The sequence below is a fragment of the Sander lucioperca genome, chromosome 16 (assembly GCF_008315115.2).
Source record: "Sander lucioperca isolate FBNREF2018 chromosome 16, SLUC_FBN_1.2, whole genome shotgun sequence".
NCBI lineage: Eukaryota > Metazoa > Chordata > Actinopteri > Perciformes > Percidae > Sander > Sander lucioperca.
In genome coordinates this window covers 24,671,404-24,691,448 of record NC_050188.1, presented here as the reverse complement: position 1 = coordinate 24,691,448, position 20,045 = coordinate 24,671,404, and the positions used below count along the sequence as shown (strand labels likewise).

Genomic DNA, 20,045 nt, shown 5'->3' with positions numbered 1-20,045 from the left:
ATCTTATGTTGAGATGTACTTACATTACCCCCCAAATGTTTCCAAGAATGTTCAAACTGTGGCTGCCCCCCTTTCAGTCTACTAAGTTAATACGAATAAACTTCTCTAGTAAAGTCAATTTGGTTTTCTTGAAGATTCAGGTCACATTAGCGCATACTTTAGCATGACATTGCTACGTTGCGCACATTTTTTACAGCGCAGTTTGATCTGGGTCAATCTGAACTTCATATTCTGACTGATTAAACTGTCTAAATATGTGTTAGTGATGCTGCGTTCCAGGCACCTTTTACACACATAAACAACAATGTTGACCCGTTGATGCTGTACAGACGCTGGTGATTAACGATGAGAAATATAAATAAATAGACATAAATAGGCAACGGAAAGTAATTCCGCACATTGTAATCAAAACAATACACATACATGTACTACTACAGGTTATGTTTATTAAATGAAGCCCAAAACATGTCGCCTACTAGAAATCGCTAGTATCAGCTAGTAGTAGCTGCTAGCTAACGCTAGTTAGAAGGGTTTGTTGTGACTTTGCCTGGAATGCTACCAGGTCGTGAGTTGTGACTTTTAAGTCGTAATTTACGGGCTGAAAATTGTGTCTGGAACGCAGCATGAGCACTTCTCCTTTGCCGAGATAATATATATATATATATATATATACGCTCCCTCAAAAATTGTGTAAAGCCGAATTAAAATATCACCGAAACACGTCAAGCTTGAGCTACCACCTATGAGCTAATTAACGTGACTCAGGTTGATGCTACCCACTAGCATGCTACCCACTCAGGCAAAGCAGTATTTTGGAGAGTGCTACTTGCCGACCTGCGGATGAAACCAAATCCAAAACAATTACTACAGCTCTTGCGAAACGGGTGGCAACTAACTGCAGACCTGTCAGCATCGTAGAAGACTCAGGTCTCAAGACGTACTACGGTTGGCATGTTCTGACCCGTCTCATAAAAATCTTAAAGTAAAGTTCATAAAGTAACTTTCTTTGCATTCATTTGATTTGCAATCAAGATACACTGGTAATAATTGCTTTCCATTGTTAATATGTACTTAAAAACAGTTCTGAAATGCAAAACAATAGAATATTAATCATGTGATAAAATATGCGATTAATCGTGATTAACTATAGAAATTCAGCGATTAATCGCGATTAAAACAATTAATCCTTTTACAGTCCTAATATATATATATATATATATATATATAAAGACCTTTTCGGTGAGTCATTGAATCTTATCACAGAAACTGTGATACATTTTTTGGGCCACTGCCAAGAGCAGCAGCGGGAAAAGGGGTCAGTGGATGAAAAACAAACGTTCAACAACAATGTAAAAAATGTACCTAACGTTGTAGGATGCCGAAGGCCGGAGACTGACAGGTGAGAAACAAAAGCTGGGGAGAGGACAAAGAAAAGATTGGATGGTGATCAGAGTCTTTGGTGATGACGGGAGAAAGCGGCAGAATAAGCTTTGATCCCTTAACTATTCATTGATATAGTCGAAAATCCCAAATCATTTCTGCCCGTTTGTCAAATAAAATCAATAATATACAGATTTAAGATGTATTTATTAGGACAATGCACATTTAGCAACATTTCTGTAAATGCGCCCATGTTAGCCAGTCGCCTAATTTTCAACTGTAGTCCTAGTTACCTAAAATGCATGTCTTTATGTCTTTATAAAGACGTATCCCCTGCATCCCCCACCGAAATCTACGCCTATGGCGACAGATGATTCGAGGTATAACAGAGAAAATGAAGAAAGTACTGTGGCTTGATGATGTAGAGCACATGTGTCAAACTCAAGGCCCGTGGGCCAAATCTGGCCCCTCGCAGATCATGATCCGGCCCGCATATCAATTTAGGTTCACAATACATATTGGCCCACCTAGTTTTTTTTTTCTCGCTTTTTCTGATGTTGTCATTTTTTTTTTTACGATTTTGAACTTTTTCCGACGTTGTCACTTTTGCTGAAGTTTTTGGGCACTTTTTTTCTATGATGGCTGAGGAACTTTTCCCTGACTTCTTTAGGACTTTATGTCGACCAAACTGTAAGTGAGAAGACCATGTGACACATGCAATAATACAGTCAAAGATATTTGACTTTTTCGATTAAATGAAAGCATATCAATAAACTAAACATATCTGGCCCTTGATGTGATTCTTATTTTCCAGTGTGGCCCTTAGTGAAGTTGAGTTTGACACCCCTGATGTAGAGAAACCCAGAACAGAAGTCAGAATGAAATCAGATATATCAAGAAGAAGATAAGAGAGAAACTGGAGGGTTAAAAAGAGATAAAGAAAAGCTGACAAGCTGATAGAGTAGAGTAGGTCCAAGCCACACTATAATTTACAGAGACCCAACAATTTCCCCCAAAGAGCAAGCATTCGGTGCGACATTCTGCGGGCTGAAGAAAATGGGAGCTGAAGAGGACGAGTGCAGACAAGACAGTGACATTCCTGCCATTCTCTGTAAGTCTGGCCTCGCCCTTGTTGGGGAGAAACAAGCGGCTCCTTCTCAGATACACGACGAAGGCCACGTGCTTTAGAAAAGATACTTCAGGCCAGGGGTCAAAGGTTGTTGGGGAGTAAAATACATAACATATAGATTGTTTGTTTCTTATGTATGAAACAGACTGAGCAGGTTAATCCAGGTAATGTATTACAGCACTTTAAAGGGGAACTTCAACCTGGACCCCCCCCCTCCATTTTCCTATGTTTTTGTGTTTAAGTGACTGATGGGAATTTTTGTATTTGGTCCAAATTTGGTCCAGTATCGAGAGTAGTGAGATCGCTGTAGCCAGCAGCCGCCAGCCAGGCTGCAATGTAACCCTACGGGGCAAATGTGCATCGTCAATATACGTCCACTAAAAGTGCTGTTTTTGCTGCTGACAGGCTATAAGTGTCGGACAACATTATGGAAAGGATCCCTACAGAGATAGAGCTTTTTGTTGAAGAGTATAATGTTTTTTTGTTTAACCAGAAACAGCTCCGAAATCGTGACCCCCAAACCCACCAGATTCCAGTTAAACAATACTTTATGCGTATATAGAGCCAACATATTTTCTCATAAATCAGTTAACTATGTGTTTATTTCAACCAAAGCTAGAGTTGTGATGGTTGGAAAAGTGGAAAGAAGACACAAAACATCTTTTCAAAGTTTTATTTTGTGTCTGTTGACTTTGAATTAATTGTACTTTACGTTGATAAAATTACTGTTTATTGACATGGAGTCTGGTGGCTTTAGCGATAGCAATTTCGTGGATGTTTTTTATGTTTAGCAGGAAGGTCGGCCTCCGTAGAAATCCTTTCCATAATGTTGTCTCTAGAATAATAATCTGAGCCGGTCAGCGGCAAAACGAGCACGTTTGTGGACATAAATTGAAGGTGCGCAATTGCCCAATAACTTACATTGTAGCTTGTTTGCTGACTGTTTGAAAAAAACAAACAAAGTTACCCTTTAATGATCTCACTTGTGTCTGGGCACTTGACGTTAAATTTTTAAAGTAACTTAACACTAAATCGCTATTTGGGAGTTAGTAAATTACAAGTTTAACCAATTAAAACATCAATAATATTTTCAGTTTTGAATCTAAAACCACTCAAAAACAAGCTGCAGCAAACCTTTGTCACATTTCATTAGAAGATCGTTGCGCATTACTGTGGAAAAAAGCTCTCCGGTGGCATGTTTGTCATCTGCTTCTGCATCTCTGGAGCTAATAATGCAGAGTTGGAGCCTGCAAAAGACATTCTTCAATATGTAACTTGTAATTATGACTGAGGGGTGTGACATGAACGGGTTTTCCCAGCTGACAGCTTGTTTTGACTGAACGCAGCATCAAGAGGAGATAGAATATAGAATATTTAGGATCTTTAATCATTTTTAGTTTGAATGATTGTGCTTGACTGGTTTTGCTGCTGGATCTCAATAAAGAAAAGAATGCATTTTAAATGAGTTAATTATCATTTAACTGATTTTGAAAGAGTCAAACAATGTGAAAATCCCCATACTGAGGGTTACTGACACCAACAATATACATGTATCTCAGCAGTAAAGATATATATTCATCAGTTCCCTGTAATTATTTCAAAATAAAGCTTTTTTTTCCTCCGGAGTCAAAACAACCACCGAATGAACACATCAAGTAAATTACAGGCTGAAGTCAGGCTTGTTTTTATGTCATTTTGCCTTCAAGATCAAACTCAAAGTTTGTGCTTAATGGATAAATGTAGACACACTGGGTAATGTGAGCCTCTAAGGAGACAGGAATCCAACCAAAGTGTGTGTTGTCTATCGGCACAGAAGCTAAGCTATGTAAGTGACTGCTGCGGACGCCACGTTAGTTTGGATCCAAAAGTCACATGACAACACTAATTAAACTAACGGATCGAGGCAGTGCTAGACCAGCAAGGTAAAAGGAGTCTGGTGACTTTGAAGAGAGCAATATGGCTTCAGTCCCCCCGTTCGGAAAGGGCTTTTTGACGGCAAGGTAAAGCGGAGAAAACATTTTAAATATAGCTTACACTTAAACTGATATAGATTTTCTTAGGTTGTCCTTTTTTCGGACCAAAGGAGTACATAGTGCTCACTTCAAAGCCACCAGACTCCCAACAAACACAACAAAACAAACACAACAAAATTCAAATTTAAATGTAAAGAGAGGCTTATCTGCAAAGCAGATTCCTCTTGAAACAACAATGCCCCTGGACAAGGCACTAAACACTGTTTACAGTCATCACTGAACCAAAGAGTAGAGGTCAGCAGACGGATGGATGGAAGGACGGAAGGATGGAGAAAGAGCAAGTCTGGACATCAGAGAGCATGTTTACCCAGACACAGTTACCATATTTACCCACATGATGACACCTGACACATGTAGCCTATTTGCGGAATGAAGACCATGAGATGGGACTGAAAGCTACCGGTTTGAGTTCTTTCCTGGCGTTGGAAACGCTCGATGGGGTTTTAAGCCTAGTGCCTTCCACGCAGCGCTACCTGGAATACGACGTTGGGGGCTTAAAACACCAAACACCGTTGGAAGCAGCAACACACACATGAACGAGAAGTCCTGAAAGGACTCTGAAAAAAAAAGGAACTACTTGAGATTGTGATATGTTTTAAAAACTCCAGTATTATGTAGCAGCCACTTAACAGTCCCACTGGTGGGTTCTTTCAACTGCAAGTGGACATATGAGCTGAGATCATTCCAGTTCAGTATAACATTTAATTAAATAGGGAAGCTGCTCCACACACTTTCTACCAACTAAACCTACACTGAGGAGGATGCAGAGACTTCCTGGCTGTGACTGACAGCAGAGAGCGAAGGAATGCAGTGTGTTTTCAAAATCCTGAAACTCACACAGACTTAAGTGTGATTTATGCTCCTGCGTTCCATCTACACTGTGGCTATGTACGTAGGAACGTGGAGAAACGGAACCTACTCCACTACGCCGTAGCCTGACGTGCACCTCTCGAAAAATGTAACTATACACGTCGCGGCGACGCACGTCGCTTGGACGTGACTTGGCAGCATTGCATTTCCCCCGACCCTTTTCCCCGGTCCTCCTCCATTAACAACATCAAATCAAGGAGAGGGTTAACTTTTCCTGCTACAGCTTTCCCACCGTGGTCAGAAAGCACAGAGGAGACACTTTGTTTCTCTCACTATGACTCTAGAGTCGCTACTCGCTCCGAAGATAATCACTGCCACTCTTTCACTCACTCTACCACACACTTCCCACACACACACACAAGACGGCTCTGCTGTACGCACAAGTATAAACTTCAGGCCATGTAGGCTGAGGCGAAAGCTCTGCGTGGAGCCTCCGCAGAACCATAAATCACGCTTTAATCTTGGGTGACAAGGCCACGTTCAATGCGTGTGTGTCCGTGTGTTGTCAGTGATCTACAGCCGAGGGCTTGACAGACAGACAGACAGACAGGCGCACACAACCACACCCACCCACACACACACACACACACACACACACACACACACACACACACACACACACACACACACAGACACAAACATACACACACACACACACACACACACACACACACACACACACACACACACACACACACACACACACACACACACACAGTTGAGCAATGTAACCCAATATTTTTAAAAGCAGAACTACCAACATCAAGATGCTGATGCAGATAAATCCCTAAATTTCATGCATGTTAATCAAAAGAGGTATCTGCTTTTTTAAATAAACGCGATGGAGAACCTCTTCCTCCCACACTTTGCAGTAAATACAAGTGAGCTGCAGATGACTAATCTGTGTTTTTCTTGAAAATTTTTCACTGCTAGCAAAGAATATGTGGGCTGTTTAGAGCACTAAGAAAAAAAGAGCCTACTGATAAAAAGTTAGATCCTTTCCAGACATGGATCAGCATGTCTGGGGAAGGTCGTTTTGGTGTGTTGGAAAACGCGAGACTTTATCTGCACGTTGCTGCATCTGCTTCTTTGCATGCAGTTCATACAGGCTCTGGGTTTGATTATCAGATCTTGATTATGATTTCTGTATCCTTTTTTTCCATTCCACCATACAACAGGTGTATGTGTTATTGTAAACTGGAGAGAACCGGTTTTTGTTTCACGCCTTCCGGATAAGGACATTGTTGTACAGTGAGATCATTTCTTTTTTGAATGAAAACATGTCGCCAGAAACCAACACATAGTTTAGATTTAATAGCATGTTTTGCAGTTTCAACCACTGTGTAGGAGCCACATATTGTATGTTGTTTATGGTCTTATTTATATTATTTATTGATTATTATATTGTGCACTTATATTGTAGGTGGTGGGCGTTTTCATCGCAGTTTGAGCGGAAGTGATAACATATTTGGGTTACACTTTACTTGAAGGTATCTACATAAGAGTGACATGACAGTGTCATGTCACTTTTATGTAGATACCTTCAAGTAAAGTGTTACCCATATTTGTTTGCTTCACCTGTTCACCTGGGTTTTTTGGGCTTTGACAGAGAGGGGGGGGTGAGCCTGGGAGCGAACACTTTCTGTTGACCGCCGCACTTATGCACTCACACTTACTTCTCTACACTTACTTATGCACTCACACTTACTTCTCTACTTACTACTCACACTTATTTCGACTCACAAAGTAACTTTACATTTGGTAACTGCAGTGCTAGTTGTATTTTTTACGTATGGAGGAATAAATCATTGCAGTACAATCTTGAGCGCATCACAGTGTGTTTATGCATCTCTGTGTTTAGTCCCTCGCGGCAGCACTTTGTTGGACTGCTTACAGCCGCAACGCACTGAAATAAGGCAGAAACTACACCTGTAATTCTGCACTGCGAGTACAGGTTTTCCACAATGCACACGTCTGTCTGCTGAAGTCATCCTGTATGTCGCAACACTCCTGAGAGCCTTTGATGAGTGAAGGTTATATTTAAAGAAGGGCTGCACAATATGTTTTTTTTTTTTTTATATTATCACGATATCAACTTGTGCAATAAACACATGGCGAAAGTCCGCGACATATTCCAAAATACTACGATTTTTGGAGTTAGTTAAAAGAGAATATCAGTAGAAAAGTACACTTTAAAGTGTACCTGTCAGGAAATGAAATTTGATTTTATTTCAGTTATTTAAATTAAATTAATTAAATTAAAGTAATTTGTTGTTTTAAAGCAGAATACTGAAAACAGCAGAAACTAAGCACACTCTAATATCTTATATAACTTTAATATATATTGAGTAATTTTCCATCTTTCTATCTATCAATCTACCTAAACCCACCTATCTATCTATCTATCTATCTATCTATCTATCTATCTATCTATCTATCTATCTATCTATCTACCTACCCATCTATCCACCTACCCATCTATCTACCTACCCATCTATCCACCTACCCATCTATCCATCCATCCATCCATCCACCTATCCATCCACCCACCCATCTATCTATGTATCCCTTTATTCTGAATATCGTGCAGCCCCAATTTAAAGTCTTCTTATCTCTTTGACTGACTTCTTTGATTTTTGTCTTCCACTCTCTTTCCTCCACTTCAGGCTCTGTGTTACTATTGAACGATAAAAAAACAACCCATAGAGGCGACCTGCTATATTTAGGTGGAGTCGCAGCTGTTAGGGAAACCCTAACAGGATATTAGGAAAGCATGCCTTGGCGTTGTTCAATATCACAATGACAATTTGACTTGCGATAAATAAAACAGATATTAAAGTGTACTCAGTTCTGATGCTTTCAGTATTCTGCTTAAATGCGACAAATTGGTTGTTGAATTCAAAACAAACTAACATTCTTTTATTTAACAAACTGAACATCAAATTGAATATAAAAGGCACCGCTAGAATGACTCATTAGTATTTTAAAGTGCAGTTTCTTTCAACTAACATGTAACAAATCTCTGAGCTTCTTTAGCGATATGTCGCAACCTCCCGCGACTGAAACCCAAACCACCGCCTGAAGCTGTCAAAGACACACAGATATCGTGCCGAGAGGCAACTAGACCTCCACCAACAACACAAACACGGCAGAACAAAGGCTTCCTGTTGTAAGTGTTGACACCTGCTCACAGGGTTGATGACAGCGATAAAGATAGAATGACTGAGGGACAGCCGAGTCAACGATCCTGAGGGCCCAAAAGGTGCTCTACAGCTAAAAAACACCTGACACCTGATGACCCAAGCTCCCGCTTGACTGACTGCAGAGTTTGTTAAAGGGGAAGTGGAAGGGGGGGAGGGGCAGGTTTGGTTAAAAGGTGAAGACTAATAGTGCGTTCCATTCACCTCGGAACTCGGAAGCCGGCGCTGGGAATGACGTCACACCTGAAATGAATGCATTCCATTTACAAGTCAGATTTTTCATTGTGGGGTTAGCTCTAGCTAGGTTAGCCATTGCTAGCAATACCAGTTGATACCAAAGCACTACGCTGTTTTTTGGTGCATACAAACACTATAGCAACATGTCCACAGATAGAAGTTGGACAGGACAGTGTACGATTGATTTAGTTTTCGTCTCGCATTGCCAGACCTTCCTCCACAGCGCTGCAGAGAAGGGTCTGGCTAGTCCACACAGCATTCTGTGATAGGAGAAAAACATGCTCTGGTTTATTGGCATTTCTTTAAACCAATCCCAATCGTCTTGGGCGGCGCTATAATTTAGCACAAATCCTACGGAGTGCCTTAGTTTGTTTTTGGAGGAGACATGCTTTTTTTTTTCAGTTTCCACCCATGCAAAGAGCCCTTCACAGGATGGGATAAACACAGTCCAAATAGCACCTGTATGCGAATACCAGAAAGACCCAGCAGAGCTTCCACTCCTTTGTCTGCATAGTAAGATTATCTGTTGGCCAGCATGAGTTCCATGAAAAAGGGGAAGGAGACGAGGATGCTCACTGCCCTCTCTGGAGGACATCGCCACCTCACGCTACCTCAGCAGAGCCACTAACATCATTAAAGACTCTACCCACCCTGGCCGTCACCTCTTTGAACTGTTGCCCTCTGGGAGGCGTTATAGGTTTACCAAAACACGCACCTCGTGATTCAGGGACAGTTTTTTTTTCCACAAGCAATTTGCAAATTAAATAAGAAAAAAAAAGAAAAGAAAAGCACTTTCATCCACTTATGCTGCTTTGCACCTGCACTTTACGCAATAGTGTGCAATGCAAGTAAATTATTTTACTAATCCTATTAACATCTTCACATTCTCTGTTCTATGTTCTTAGTCTAATGTGTGTGTTTTTAATGCTTGCACCATAGAGTAGCACTTTTAATTTCGTTGTATGTACTTACAATGACAATAAAGTCAATTCTGATTCTGAGAGGAATAAAGGTGGAAAAGGAGAATGGCGATGGAGAAGATAAAAGGTAAAAATCTTTGGATTTATGTTTCCTGTGACGCGAGTTGACAAACTGCTTGAACAACTGTGTGTCAGAGCTGCAAAGTCAAACGTGTTGGCATGTCCGAGGCAGCGCCTGTCTCTGACTTAGGCCGGCGGCTTCCTGCTGTGCTGTGCAGGATGTTGAAATGTAACAGGATGTGGCGGATGATTGTATCAATGCCAATGTTTGGGAAGAAGCACCTTCTTCCAATGTAAAAGGATGTAATCTGCTGCAGCTCAACATGCTCTGTTGCTTCATGTCACTGCAACTGCTGCTTTAAGTCTTTTGGGGCAAGTTCAAGTTGAGTCTAATGTCTTCGTAAGCATCATGTTTACGTAGCTGAGCCCAAGTCATTCCAATGTCAGAAAATCATGTTCAAGCCATAGAAATAAAATGGATAGAAAGGCCATTGAACTGTTTCCTGTGGTCATTTGATTGGTACACAACAAAATGGCGACTGGCGACAACACGCATCTGTGGGGCCGTAAACTGTGTCGCAGCTCGCTGGGAGGAGAGCCGCCCGACGCAGCTCGGGAGATGTTCTCGGAGTTGCAGGCAGTGGGTCAGCGGACCGCTAACGTTAGACCCAGCAGCTTTGGGTCAGCGGACCGCTAACGTTAGACTCAGCGGCTTTGGGTCAGCGGACCGCTAACGTTAGACCCAGCAGCTTTGGGTAAGCGGACCGCTAACGTTAGACCCAGCCCGCTGTTCAGCTCATTCTCTGTAACCGATGTAGCATAAAAGCAGGGCGGAACCAGCAAGCCAGCCAGCCGGTGTTAGTTGGCTAATGTTAGCTTGCTAACTCCGCCTTAGCGTTACCCCTTCGCCAGATGGTTCACAGAAAACAAACCGAATAAAACTCGTGGCGATAGCAGTGTGCTTTGTGTCGTAACGTTACTACTCCGCTTGTTTGTCCGTTACTGCAAAACCTCAGCTCCTCAGCGACTTGCCGGAAGTCAGCTTATTATCGGAAGTTTATACGTTACCATGGCAATGGTACACATAAAAATGGGCGCTGCCCTGACCGTTCTGCTACGTTGATTTGAATGGAAATGGCCTTTCTATCCATTTTCTTTCTATGGTTCAAGCAATGTGGCTATAAAAAAGGTCTTCCTGTCACAGTTGTATTGCTCCAGGATTTTTTTCCAGCTAAAAACTTAACATGAATGTTTTTGCTTTCTTCTTAAACTCAAAACTAAAGTCTTAAATATTTCGTTTGTGGCTTAAGTGTAGTACAAGAGTACAATATCTTAAGTCTGCAACGCTGCACAGTAATACATTCTTAACAATCATATCAATTTTATCATTCTTATCAAGTTTTTTTTTTTTTTTTTTTTGACAAATAAATCATCTCATCACAAGCATCATATCATGAGTGATGATGCTGCTGCAGTCAAGAATAACAACTCAAAACCTCAGCTTTTAAGCCTGAAACATAGACGAGAAGTGCAACGTTGTGAATTATGGTGATTATATGAGTGTTTGCAATAGCGTTGAAGGGCGTGGCAGCCCAACAGAGTGTATGCGTGTGTGTAAAACCGTGTGAGCGCATTAGTCGAACATGTTTCAAGATGCCAAAGCGTGAGAGGAATGAAGAGAATTTCCTACAAGGTCATTAAGTGGCTGACATGAATACATACAGACACACAAACAAAGAGCACGACAGATTTGCTACAGACACGCATACTTACTGACTTAAATAAAGAGGGTCAGATAACACACACACACACACACACACACACACACACACACACACACACACACACACACACACACACACAGGTTTGTGGCACTATCTTTGTGGGGACCCGTCATTGACATAATGCATTCCCTAGCCCCTTACCCTAAACTTAACCATCACAACTAAATGCCTAACCTTAACCCTTACCCTCACCCTAACCATAACCTAATTCTATCCCTAATCCTAAAACCAAGTCTTAACCCTCAAACAGCCCTTTGAAGTTGTGGGGTCCAGCATATTGGCCCCACAAAGCTGTCGGGACCCCACAAGTATACGTCCGGTTTTTGGACCCCACGAATATAGTTAAACAAGCCCCCTCACACACACACACACACACACACACACACACACACACACACACACACACATCCATCGCCACTGTCGGGTGATAACCTTGTATGTCCAAAACAGGAAACGAAAAAAGGCTCATTTTAAAACAACTGATTGAGCTTTTTAACCCAGACAAAGTCAAATGAAATTGCCTCATCACTGTTTAAATATATGTAAAATCCACAGACAGATGTAACGGGTGACCAATAGCATAGATTTATGAAAACAAAGAAAAAAAGACATTTATGTATTATATATGTAGTATATAAATATGGAGATACAAGGTTTCTGCCCAGAAGTGACAATATCTATTCTGTACAGATACGTAGATATTTTAACTCTGAAGCATGAAATCATGGAGAAAATTGCAGTGAAGAAACTACTGAAAAATTGGGTGGAAAGCCTAGAGGTTGTCATAGCAGCACATTATTGCCCATGGTTTTTAAGTGACATGTTCAACTATGACATATGGATGAAATATATACGAGTGCCCACATACATTTGGCCACATAATGTATTAAGTTAAGGAACAACCTTAGGGCCTGGCAGTGTTTTCTAATTATGACCTTTCTAAATAAATAAAATAAAAAATAAAAACAGGAAGACCAGAGCACAACAAAAGTAGCAAAAGAAAAACACAAACTTTGTGTGATGGGGGGTTCACCTGCACACCAGAACAAGATCGCTGTTACAACTCAACGGATAAACCGCGGCTTGCATTGTCGTCGTGTTCTGGGATGCACCGGATCTGTGCCCGTCATCTAGTCAGAGCGCCAACCGCGTGCCCGGAACAAGGGGTTTAGAAAGCAAGAGTACTTACGGTACTTTCTGTCTGCAGTACACGATTAGGCCGATGCCGACAGCAAGAGCGATGAGGATGCCAATGATGATTCCAGCGATGGCTCCGTCTGAGAGACCTTCCGGGAGCGTTCCTTTGTCTATAAAAACAACAAAAAGATTTATAATCTCCTACTGAGCAAGAAAGCTCTAATGTAAATTCACTTTAAATTCAAAACCATGATCCATTGTAGTGGAATGTTCTAACATTCTGGCAAAATGTCTGTAAATCAACAGAAACAGGTATTGTGAAATACAGGTACAGGTATTGTAAAATAAACCCAGGTATTGTAAAATACTTAGTGTGCAAACATTGTGTGCCAACTGCTGCCATGTTTAAACGCAACTGCATGTGTCAGGACATGAATATACAACTCAATCTGATTGTAGGTGATCACCAATGCTGATTAAGGCTGTGTTCACAGCAGCAAAATAGGGGATCCTGTGATTTTTCCGCAGGGTTGTGCAGCGGTGGGAGTGTCATTTACAGTCGCACATTCTGACGGGTCACAGATTTCTTTGAAACACCGGAAAAGCCTGTGTTAGTGAGTATCCAGCCAGTTGAGCCAGGTAAAAGGAAGCAGGAGATTTCTTTATAGAGGCCTAATTGTATTTTAATGTTATTTTAGGAGTTATCTGTTGTAGTTATGGCTGATTCTGGGGCAGAGCCATCACAGGAAAGAAGGAAATGAAACGAAGAACAACTAAAAGATAAAAGGGAAAGTGAAAGTGAAAGACGACGGGCGCTAATGCGAGTCACACTCGGTCGGGCTTTAACAGATGGAGACAATTACAGGTGATTCAAAACTGTCCCCAAATTGGCCCTCAGGTATGTAATATGTCTATTTTATTCATAAAGTAACTTTACAATGCGCGATGTGGTTGTACGTCAGTAGCCGACATTAAATTATGTTACATCCCCCTTCCATTTTGCGCGGAGGTTTTCCTTTTACTCCGTGTTTGTGTTGGCCTACTATTTTGTCCCCCTGTAACGTTACTTGTGTAAAGCGTCCGTGGGTTTCATGAAATGCGCTATATGAATCTAAGTTATTATTACGTTGGTTGCTACAACAATCTCTCAATGCTCTGACTCCTGACACAGAAACAGTGATACCCAGTTTAGCTCATGAGACAGTGGGTAATACAGCACCGTAAAGAAAAGAGCTTTACAACAGCAGGTGAAGTAAAGACACTACAGCTTTTGTCCAAAGCGGCCGCTAGAATCAACACAAACTGAAAGTTACATACAGCCACTTTAAATGGCCCATTTGTGTGATGTCCTGTTGTGTTGTCTAACCCCCCAATGTAGCACAAGTAGACTTTATATTTCACAACTACTGTTTTCCGCCGAAATGATTTTCTAAAAGCACTTGAAGTCAGATTAATTTCACAGAGAAAGAGAGAAAGGAAAAGAGACCGAGGAAACAGTCAGCGGTTCCACAAACTTCCGGGCAGTTCTGTGCTTGTGTTTAGTGTGTTAGAACTTTCTTGTGGCAGTGATGTTTCCTGTTTCCTCTAACAGAATCTCACACCGCCTCAAAGCACTCAGACAAGTCTGATCGCCGGATACGTGATTGGTCACGGCAGCGTGACTTCGGGTTGCCGGAGTATTTGTCAAAAATCTCATTGTGTAAATAGTTTGTGTAAGCACCCTACAGTACCGATATCGAGGTGTTTGGTCCAAAATAACGTGATATTTGATTTTCTCCATATCGCCCAGCATTAATCTGTCTCAACTTTTTCGCCGCCAAAAATGAATGGGCAGACCTGCGCTTCTGCCCACACCGTCTGACGGCCGACGCAGGCTGTATGGATGCAGATTCAGTCGGAAATTCAGTCAGTTTTAGAGGTATTCTGTCATGATATTTCTCCGCTGGACTCTGTGCTTTGCCCTGAATGCTGCTGATGCTAACTATTGGATGTTAACATGCATTAACATGTAGCCTAATAGCACGCATAATAATAATAGCATTACAATGAACATCATTGCAAGGATTGTCAGTGGTTTAAGAGGTTTTCATTCATGAAGTATTGGACAAGAGGAACTTTACTAGTATGTTGTAAGCAAAAACACTTTGGGTAATTGCCATAAACAAAATGACAGATGACAACTGCTGCCGAGTCATGAACCGGTTTCTTTTTGCCTGTGCGATGACATAAGACTAACAAGTATTGTTGTCGCCTGTTGTCGTCTCTACTTTGACTTAAAGTCAATGTACTTCTGTAAAATCACATCTCACCTATTCTTTGAATCATTAGCCAACAGGACGTTGTACTTGCTAATAACTACATGCGTCTGATGCTGGTGGCAGTGTTTAAAAATTTAAGTCAGGGTTTCCAGGCGACAGACATGGATCTTACCTTGGACGGTCAGGCTGTGGGTGTACATGGCATTCTTGCCAGTGACAGCGTTGGTCGCCTCGCATGTGTACTTTCCGGTGTCCTTGGCAGTAGGCATCTCGATCGTAAACTGGGCCGTTTTGACACCGGTATCTGTGCCGTTAAACTTCCAGGTTAAGTTGGCAGGGGGGATGGAGTCAGCAGAGCAGGTGAGGACCACCTTGTTGTTCACCTCAACAGCCTTTTTACCCGTCACCTCCGCTTTTTCAGGACCGTCTGGAGGCAAAACAGAAAGAAAAGAGGGTTTATTATCTGGTCTTTCATTTCACACAGTGTCTTTGCCTCACATCTTTCCTTCCACACGCCCTCTTTAACTCCCCGTTGCACCCCCAAGGAGGCAACTCACAGTTTGACAACTGGAGTGGTGCATGTGCAAAAGGATGTAGTCTATATTGACAACTTTACATTTCCGGTATTCCTCCGGTGCCGTCGGAAATTCCGCCAGATGTCCATCATTTTCGGCCGGATGTCCGTTACCATCCTCTTTCTTTGTATTGGCGTTCTAAACTCCGGTGGACTTATGAGGACTATGGTTAACTGCTCCTCAGATCTCTGCAGGGTAACAACTATCTGTCCAATCGGAGTTTTCTGTTGCACGACTAAAACAACTTTTGAACATACCCGTTCCACCAAAACAAGTTCCTTCCCGAGGATATTCTGCAGCGTCGCCCGTGACGATTGTGATTGGTTTAAAGGAATGCCAATAAACCAGAGCACGTTTTTCTCCTATCACAGAATGCTGCATGGACTAGCCAGACCCTCCTCCGCAGTGCTGTGGAGGAAGGTCTGGCAATGCGAGACTTGGAAGGATGCCATTTCTCTTATTGCCACTACCGTTTGACACATGCATTTCAGAGTCAATTCATTTTTTGTCTGTGTACCTAACAATTTTTTATCCACATATATATATCCACATATCCGCTTATTGCTGTATGTTTGAATATGAAGCATTTTTATGGTCTTCTGATTGACTTCTGGCAATAAAAGTGGTTTAAAATGAAAATCACTGCCAGGACAAATGCCCAACGCCTCACAGTGTAAAACCATAAACCCTGACAACGCTGCAGCATCACGACACTTTAAAGAAGCTTATTAGTTGATATTTTTAAAATCTAGGTTAAAAACCCACCTCTAATCATTATATTATAGCCAATCACAGCACAGCATCCTCTCTGCGTCCCTGTTTAAATGTTGTTCAATTGTTTCGTTGCTGTGTGTTGTTTATAATATGTTCTTTTAATTGTAAAGTGCATTGAGACCATGTTTAATGGTGAATTTTGTTATTTTTTTCTGCACATATATGTGATAATATGTATATAAAATACAGAAATTAATGGTAATACATTTTATAAAATTGATAATATCCTGAGGGACCTAAGAACAAAATATGAATAAAATAGAATGTAAAAACGGTAGGTGTAATAAGCAAATGCTTCAACCTACACCTTTTTGATCAGTATTTATTATAAACGAGTTAAGATGACACTGCATGAACTAAGGTGACACTTTGTTTTTGGTTGTTTTTTTTACCATTTTTGTTATGTAAGTGATGTTGTGTATTTATGTGATTGATTGATTGATTGACTGAAATAAACTAAACTAAACTAAATCACCGGCAATCGCCACCCATTGCAGTTTTGGCAGGCAGGCAGCGCAGTTGCTTTACACCGACTGTAAGACCGAGGGCATGATGGGAAACGCCTAGCATTCAGCTGATCTCACAGCTGATTGGTTCAGAATCGACTCCACATGATGACGTTTTATATCAACTTTTTATTGCTTTTGAATTGGAGGGATTTTAATTGCTATTTGTCTGATTTACGTGTCGTACAACTGATGGCTACGTGTCTATAGTGTGAGGTATCGAGCTATGCTACAAACGGAGAAGGCCAACGGAATGCACGAAACAAATTCCAAATAAATTTGATGGGATTGAAATTGATTGTCCGCATCTTCAAGTCTCTGAGCAGAACAAACACTCACAGTTGACCACCATCCTGTAGGAGGCTTCGACGGAGTGGATGGGGTTGGCGAGCTGACACCTGTACTCGCCCTTGTCCTCTCTCTGCAGCGGGTTGATCATCATGGAGCTCATGTCGGCGGAGAACACCAGGCGGCCACCAGCAGACAGGCGTTGGCCGTCTTTGTGCCAGGTTATGGTTTTCACGGTGCCGCTCGTCGCCTGGCAACTGAGGTTGGCCGTGCTGTTGCCGGCAATGAGGGCAGCGTTCGGACCGCTGACTTTAGCACCTGAGATGGCATCTGTAAACATTAATTGGAGAGAGAGAGAGAGAGAGAGAGAGAGAGAGAGAGAGAGAGAGAGAGAGAGAGAGAGAGAGAGAGAGAGAGAGAGAGAGAGAGAGAGAGAGAGAGAGAGAGAGAGAGAGAGAGCAAGAGAGAGAGAGAGAGAGAGAGAGAGAGAGAAAGAGAGAGAGAGAGAGAGAGAGAAAGAGAGAGAGAGAGAGAGAGAGAGAGAGAGAGCAAGAGAGGTTTAATTTTTACAGTTGTTCTATTCAGCTATATTTTCCTTTAACACTTTATAGTGTTAACACTTTATAGTGTTAAAGGTGCAGTAGGTAAGACTTATAAAACTAACTTTCTGTCATATTTGCTGAAACGGACCCTATGTTCCAGTAGAACTACATGAAGCAGGTCATTTAAAAAAAAAAAAATCCGGCTCCTCTGGCACCACCTACAGCCTGTAGTGCGATTTGCAAAAGTCCACCGCTCCCTGTTCAGATGGACCAATCAGGGCCAGGGGTGGGGGGGTGTCCAACTGTTGCTTCACAATACAAACATGTAACAGAGAAACCCTTCTCAAATCGACATGACATCAACATAAGACATCTTAGGACGTAAAAGAAGGGCTCATGACCGTACAGACAATATTAAAAAGTGACTGAAAGAATTAAAGGGCTCAGTTGCTGTTTCAATCGGCCAAACGGCTTGAGTCGGCAAAATAAAATGTTCATGGCATTTCCTTTTTCATGCAAACTCCTCCTCCTCCTCTTCCTCCTCTCTGTTGTCATCCATAAAGAAAACACAGAAACTCTTCAGGGCATAATGTAAGACCATCCTCCAACTCCAACCCAGCAGGTTTCTCTCTCTCACTCACACACACACACACACACACACACACACACACACGCACCCACACATGTGGGTGTTTGTGTGTGTGTGTGTGTGTTTCTTTTATCTGCCAACACTCGATGACAGATTCAGAAACTGAAACTAGACAACAAAACAACAGAAACTCTGAGATGTTTAAGATAAGATAGAACTTTAGTCATCCTTAAGGAACGTTTTGTAGTGGCTAAAATGCTTAGTATACATATATAAATATGTAATATTTTGTATAAGAAATATATATTATTTATATCAGCGCTTCCCAAAGTGTGGGCCGTGATCCCCTGGCCAGCCGCGGCGGTGTTGCAGGTGGGCCGCAGCCGGGGCTACAAAACATTCTTCCATGTAGTGGGTTTTCATTCATTACATACATTTGGATTTTGGATGTCATACATTTTTAAACAGTATGTGAGGTTAATTTCAAACTCCTATACCATTACGCAAGTAAATATGACTCACGTATTACGCTAAACAATTAGTCAGGTACCTAAAAAATAGCTGATGTATGAATCAATATTGAAAGTAGTCCTCTGTCCTTTCTTTGAGACACACACACACACACACACACACACACACACACACACACACACACACACACACACACACAGAGACAAAGTCTGCAGCCAACTGGAAAACAACATCCTCCAAAACAAGAAGAAAAAGATTCCTTGGCAGTCACTACAGACAGCACAGGGAGGCTCATGTTGAACTTTCTGCAGGATTCTCTGTGTGTTACACAATGTTTCAACACCTCACCGGTTAAAAAAAAAACACTGCGAGTCATCTGCTGTGGGTCACTGCAGCCTGTATGTGCAGCTAGTATGACTAATGTGAGTTCATGTTAACAGTCTAATGCCTTGAAGGTATGTCACTGAGATAAGAAACAGTTTCAGTCTGCCTTTTTTGTTTCCGGCTGTCTTTTGGTGGAGTTCAAGTGAACTTCTGAAATGTTTATAATATATAGCTGTTGAAATGAAATGTCCCCATAAAACACAAAATCACATTTGTGTCACTTGTATAGATTATTATTTAAAGACTGTGCACAGTCATTGTCATTTAAAGTTATACGCAAGTTTTCTAGTCTATCAGTGAATCTTTTTAGAGCTATTGCTGTTAAATATTAAAGGTGCTCTAAGCGATGTTGGGTGACGTCACTTCTTGTTGACGTTCAAAGTATTGTCAAACAAAACGGAGGCTAGCTTGCCCCACCCTGCTCCTCATCCCGTCCCCTCCCACCTCCCTTCCGCGCACTAACCCCCCCCAACCCCCACCCCCAAATCCTTCTTGTCGGTTATTGGCTGGAATGCTGTAAGACTGTTTGTTATGTTTCGTGGGTGCAGGTTGGCGCAGTTTGTTTTTGTTGCGGTTTGTGGAGCCTGGGCTGTCTACAGAGTCCGCGTTTTTTTTTTACAGTGTGTTCAGGGGACAGGCAGCTCGCGCATAGTGAGGAGAGTTTGCTGTATGTGACAAAAAAATGTTGTACCCTAAAAAACATGTGGCATCGCGTAGACAGTCCTTCCAGAAAAATGCAGAGTTTTTCTGTGATCGTTGCGGGCAAAAATCCTTGATTATGCGGCACGTTTTCTTAAAAAATGCGATGGAATAGGCGGGATATTTATGCAATTTAATGCAATGAAATTGTGGAAACTTGCAAAAATTGCGGGAACTTGCAAAAAATGCGGTTTCATCATGGCTTCATC

At 41.7% G+C, this 20,045-nt stretch overlaps 1 protein-coding gene across 3 annotated transcripts in view; it reads right to left on the bottom strand.

The window, feature by feature from the left end:
* Positions 1–20,045, bottom strand: part of si:ch211-264f5.6 (carcinoembryonic antigen-related cell adhesion molecule 5) — a 40,162-nt gene that overhangs the window by 4,310 nt on the left and 15,807 nt on the right. Inside the window, exons 6-9 of one of the 3 annotated variants that reach the window (XM_031307705.2) lie at positions 17,203–17,481; positions 15,181–15,435; positions 12,803–12,920; positions 1,363–1,413 (exon numbers count right to left, since the gene is read on the bottom strand). In XM_031307705.2, the coding sequence (XP_031163565.1) occupies positions 1,363–1,413; positions 12,803–12,920; positions 15,181–15,435; positions 17,203–17,481 (703 nt within the window). Of the gene's footprint in view, positions 1–1,362; positions 1,414–12,798; positions 12,921–15,180; positions 15,436–17,202; positions 17,482–20,045 lie in introns of those variants that run through there. The other 2 variants (XM_031307706.2, XM_031307707.2) reach the window with 2 other exon arrangements.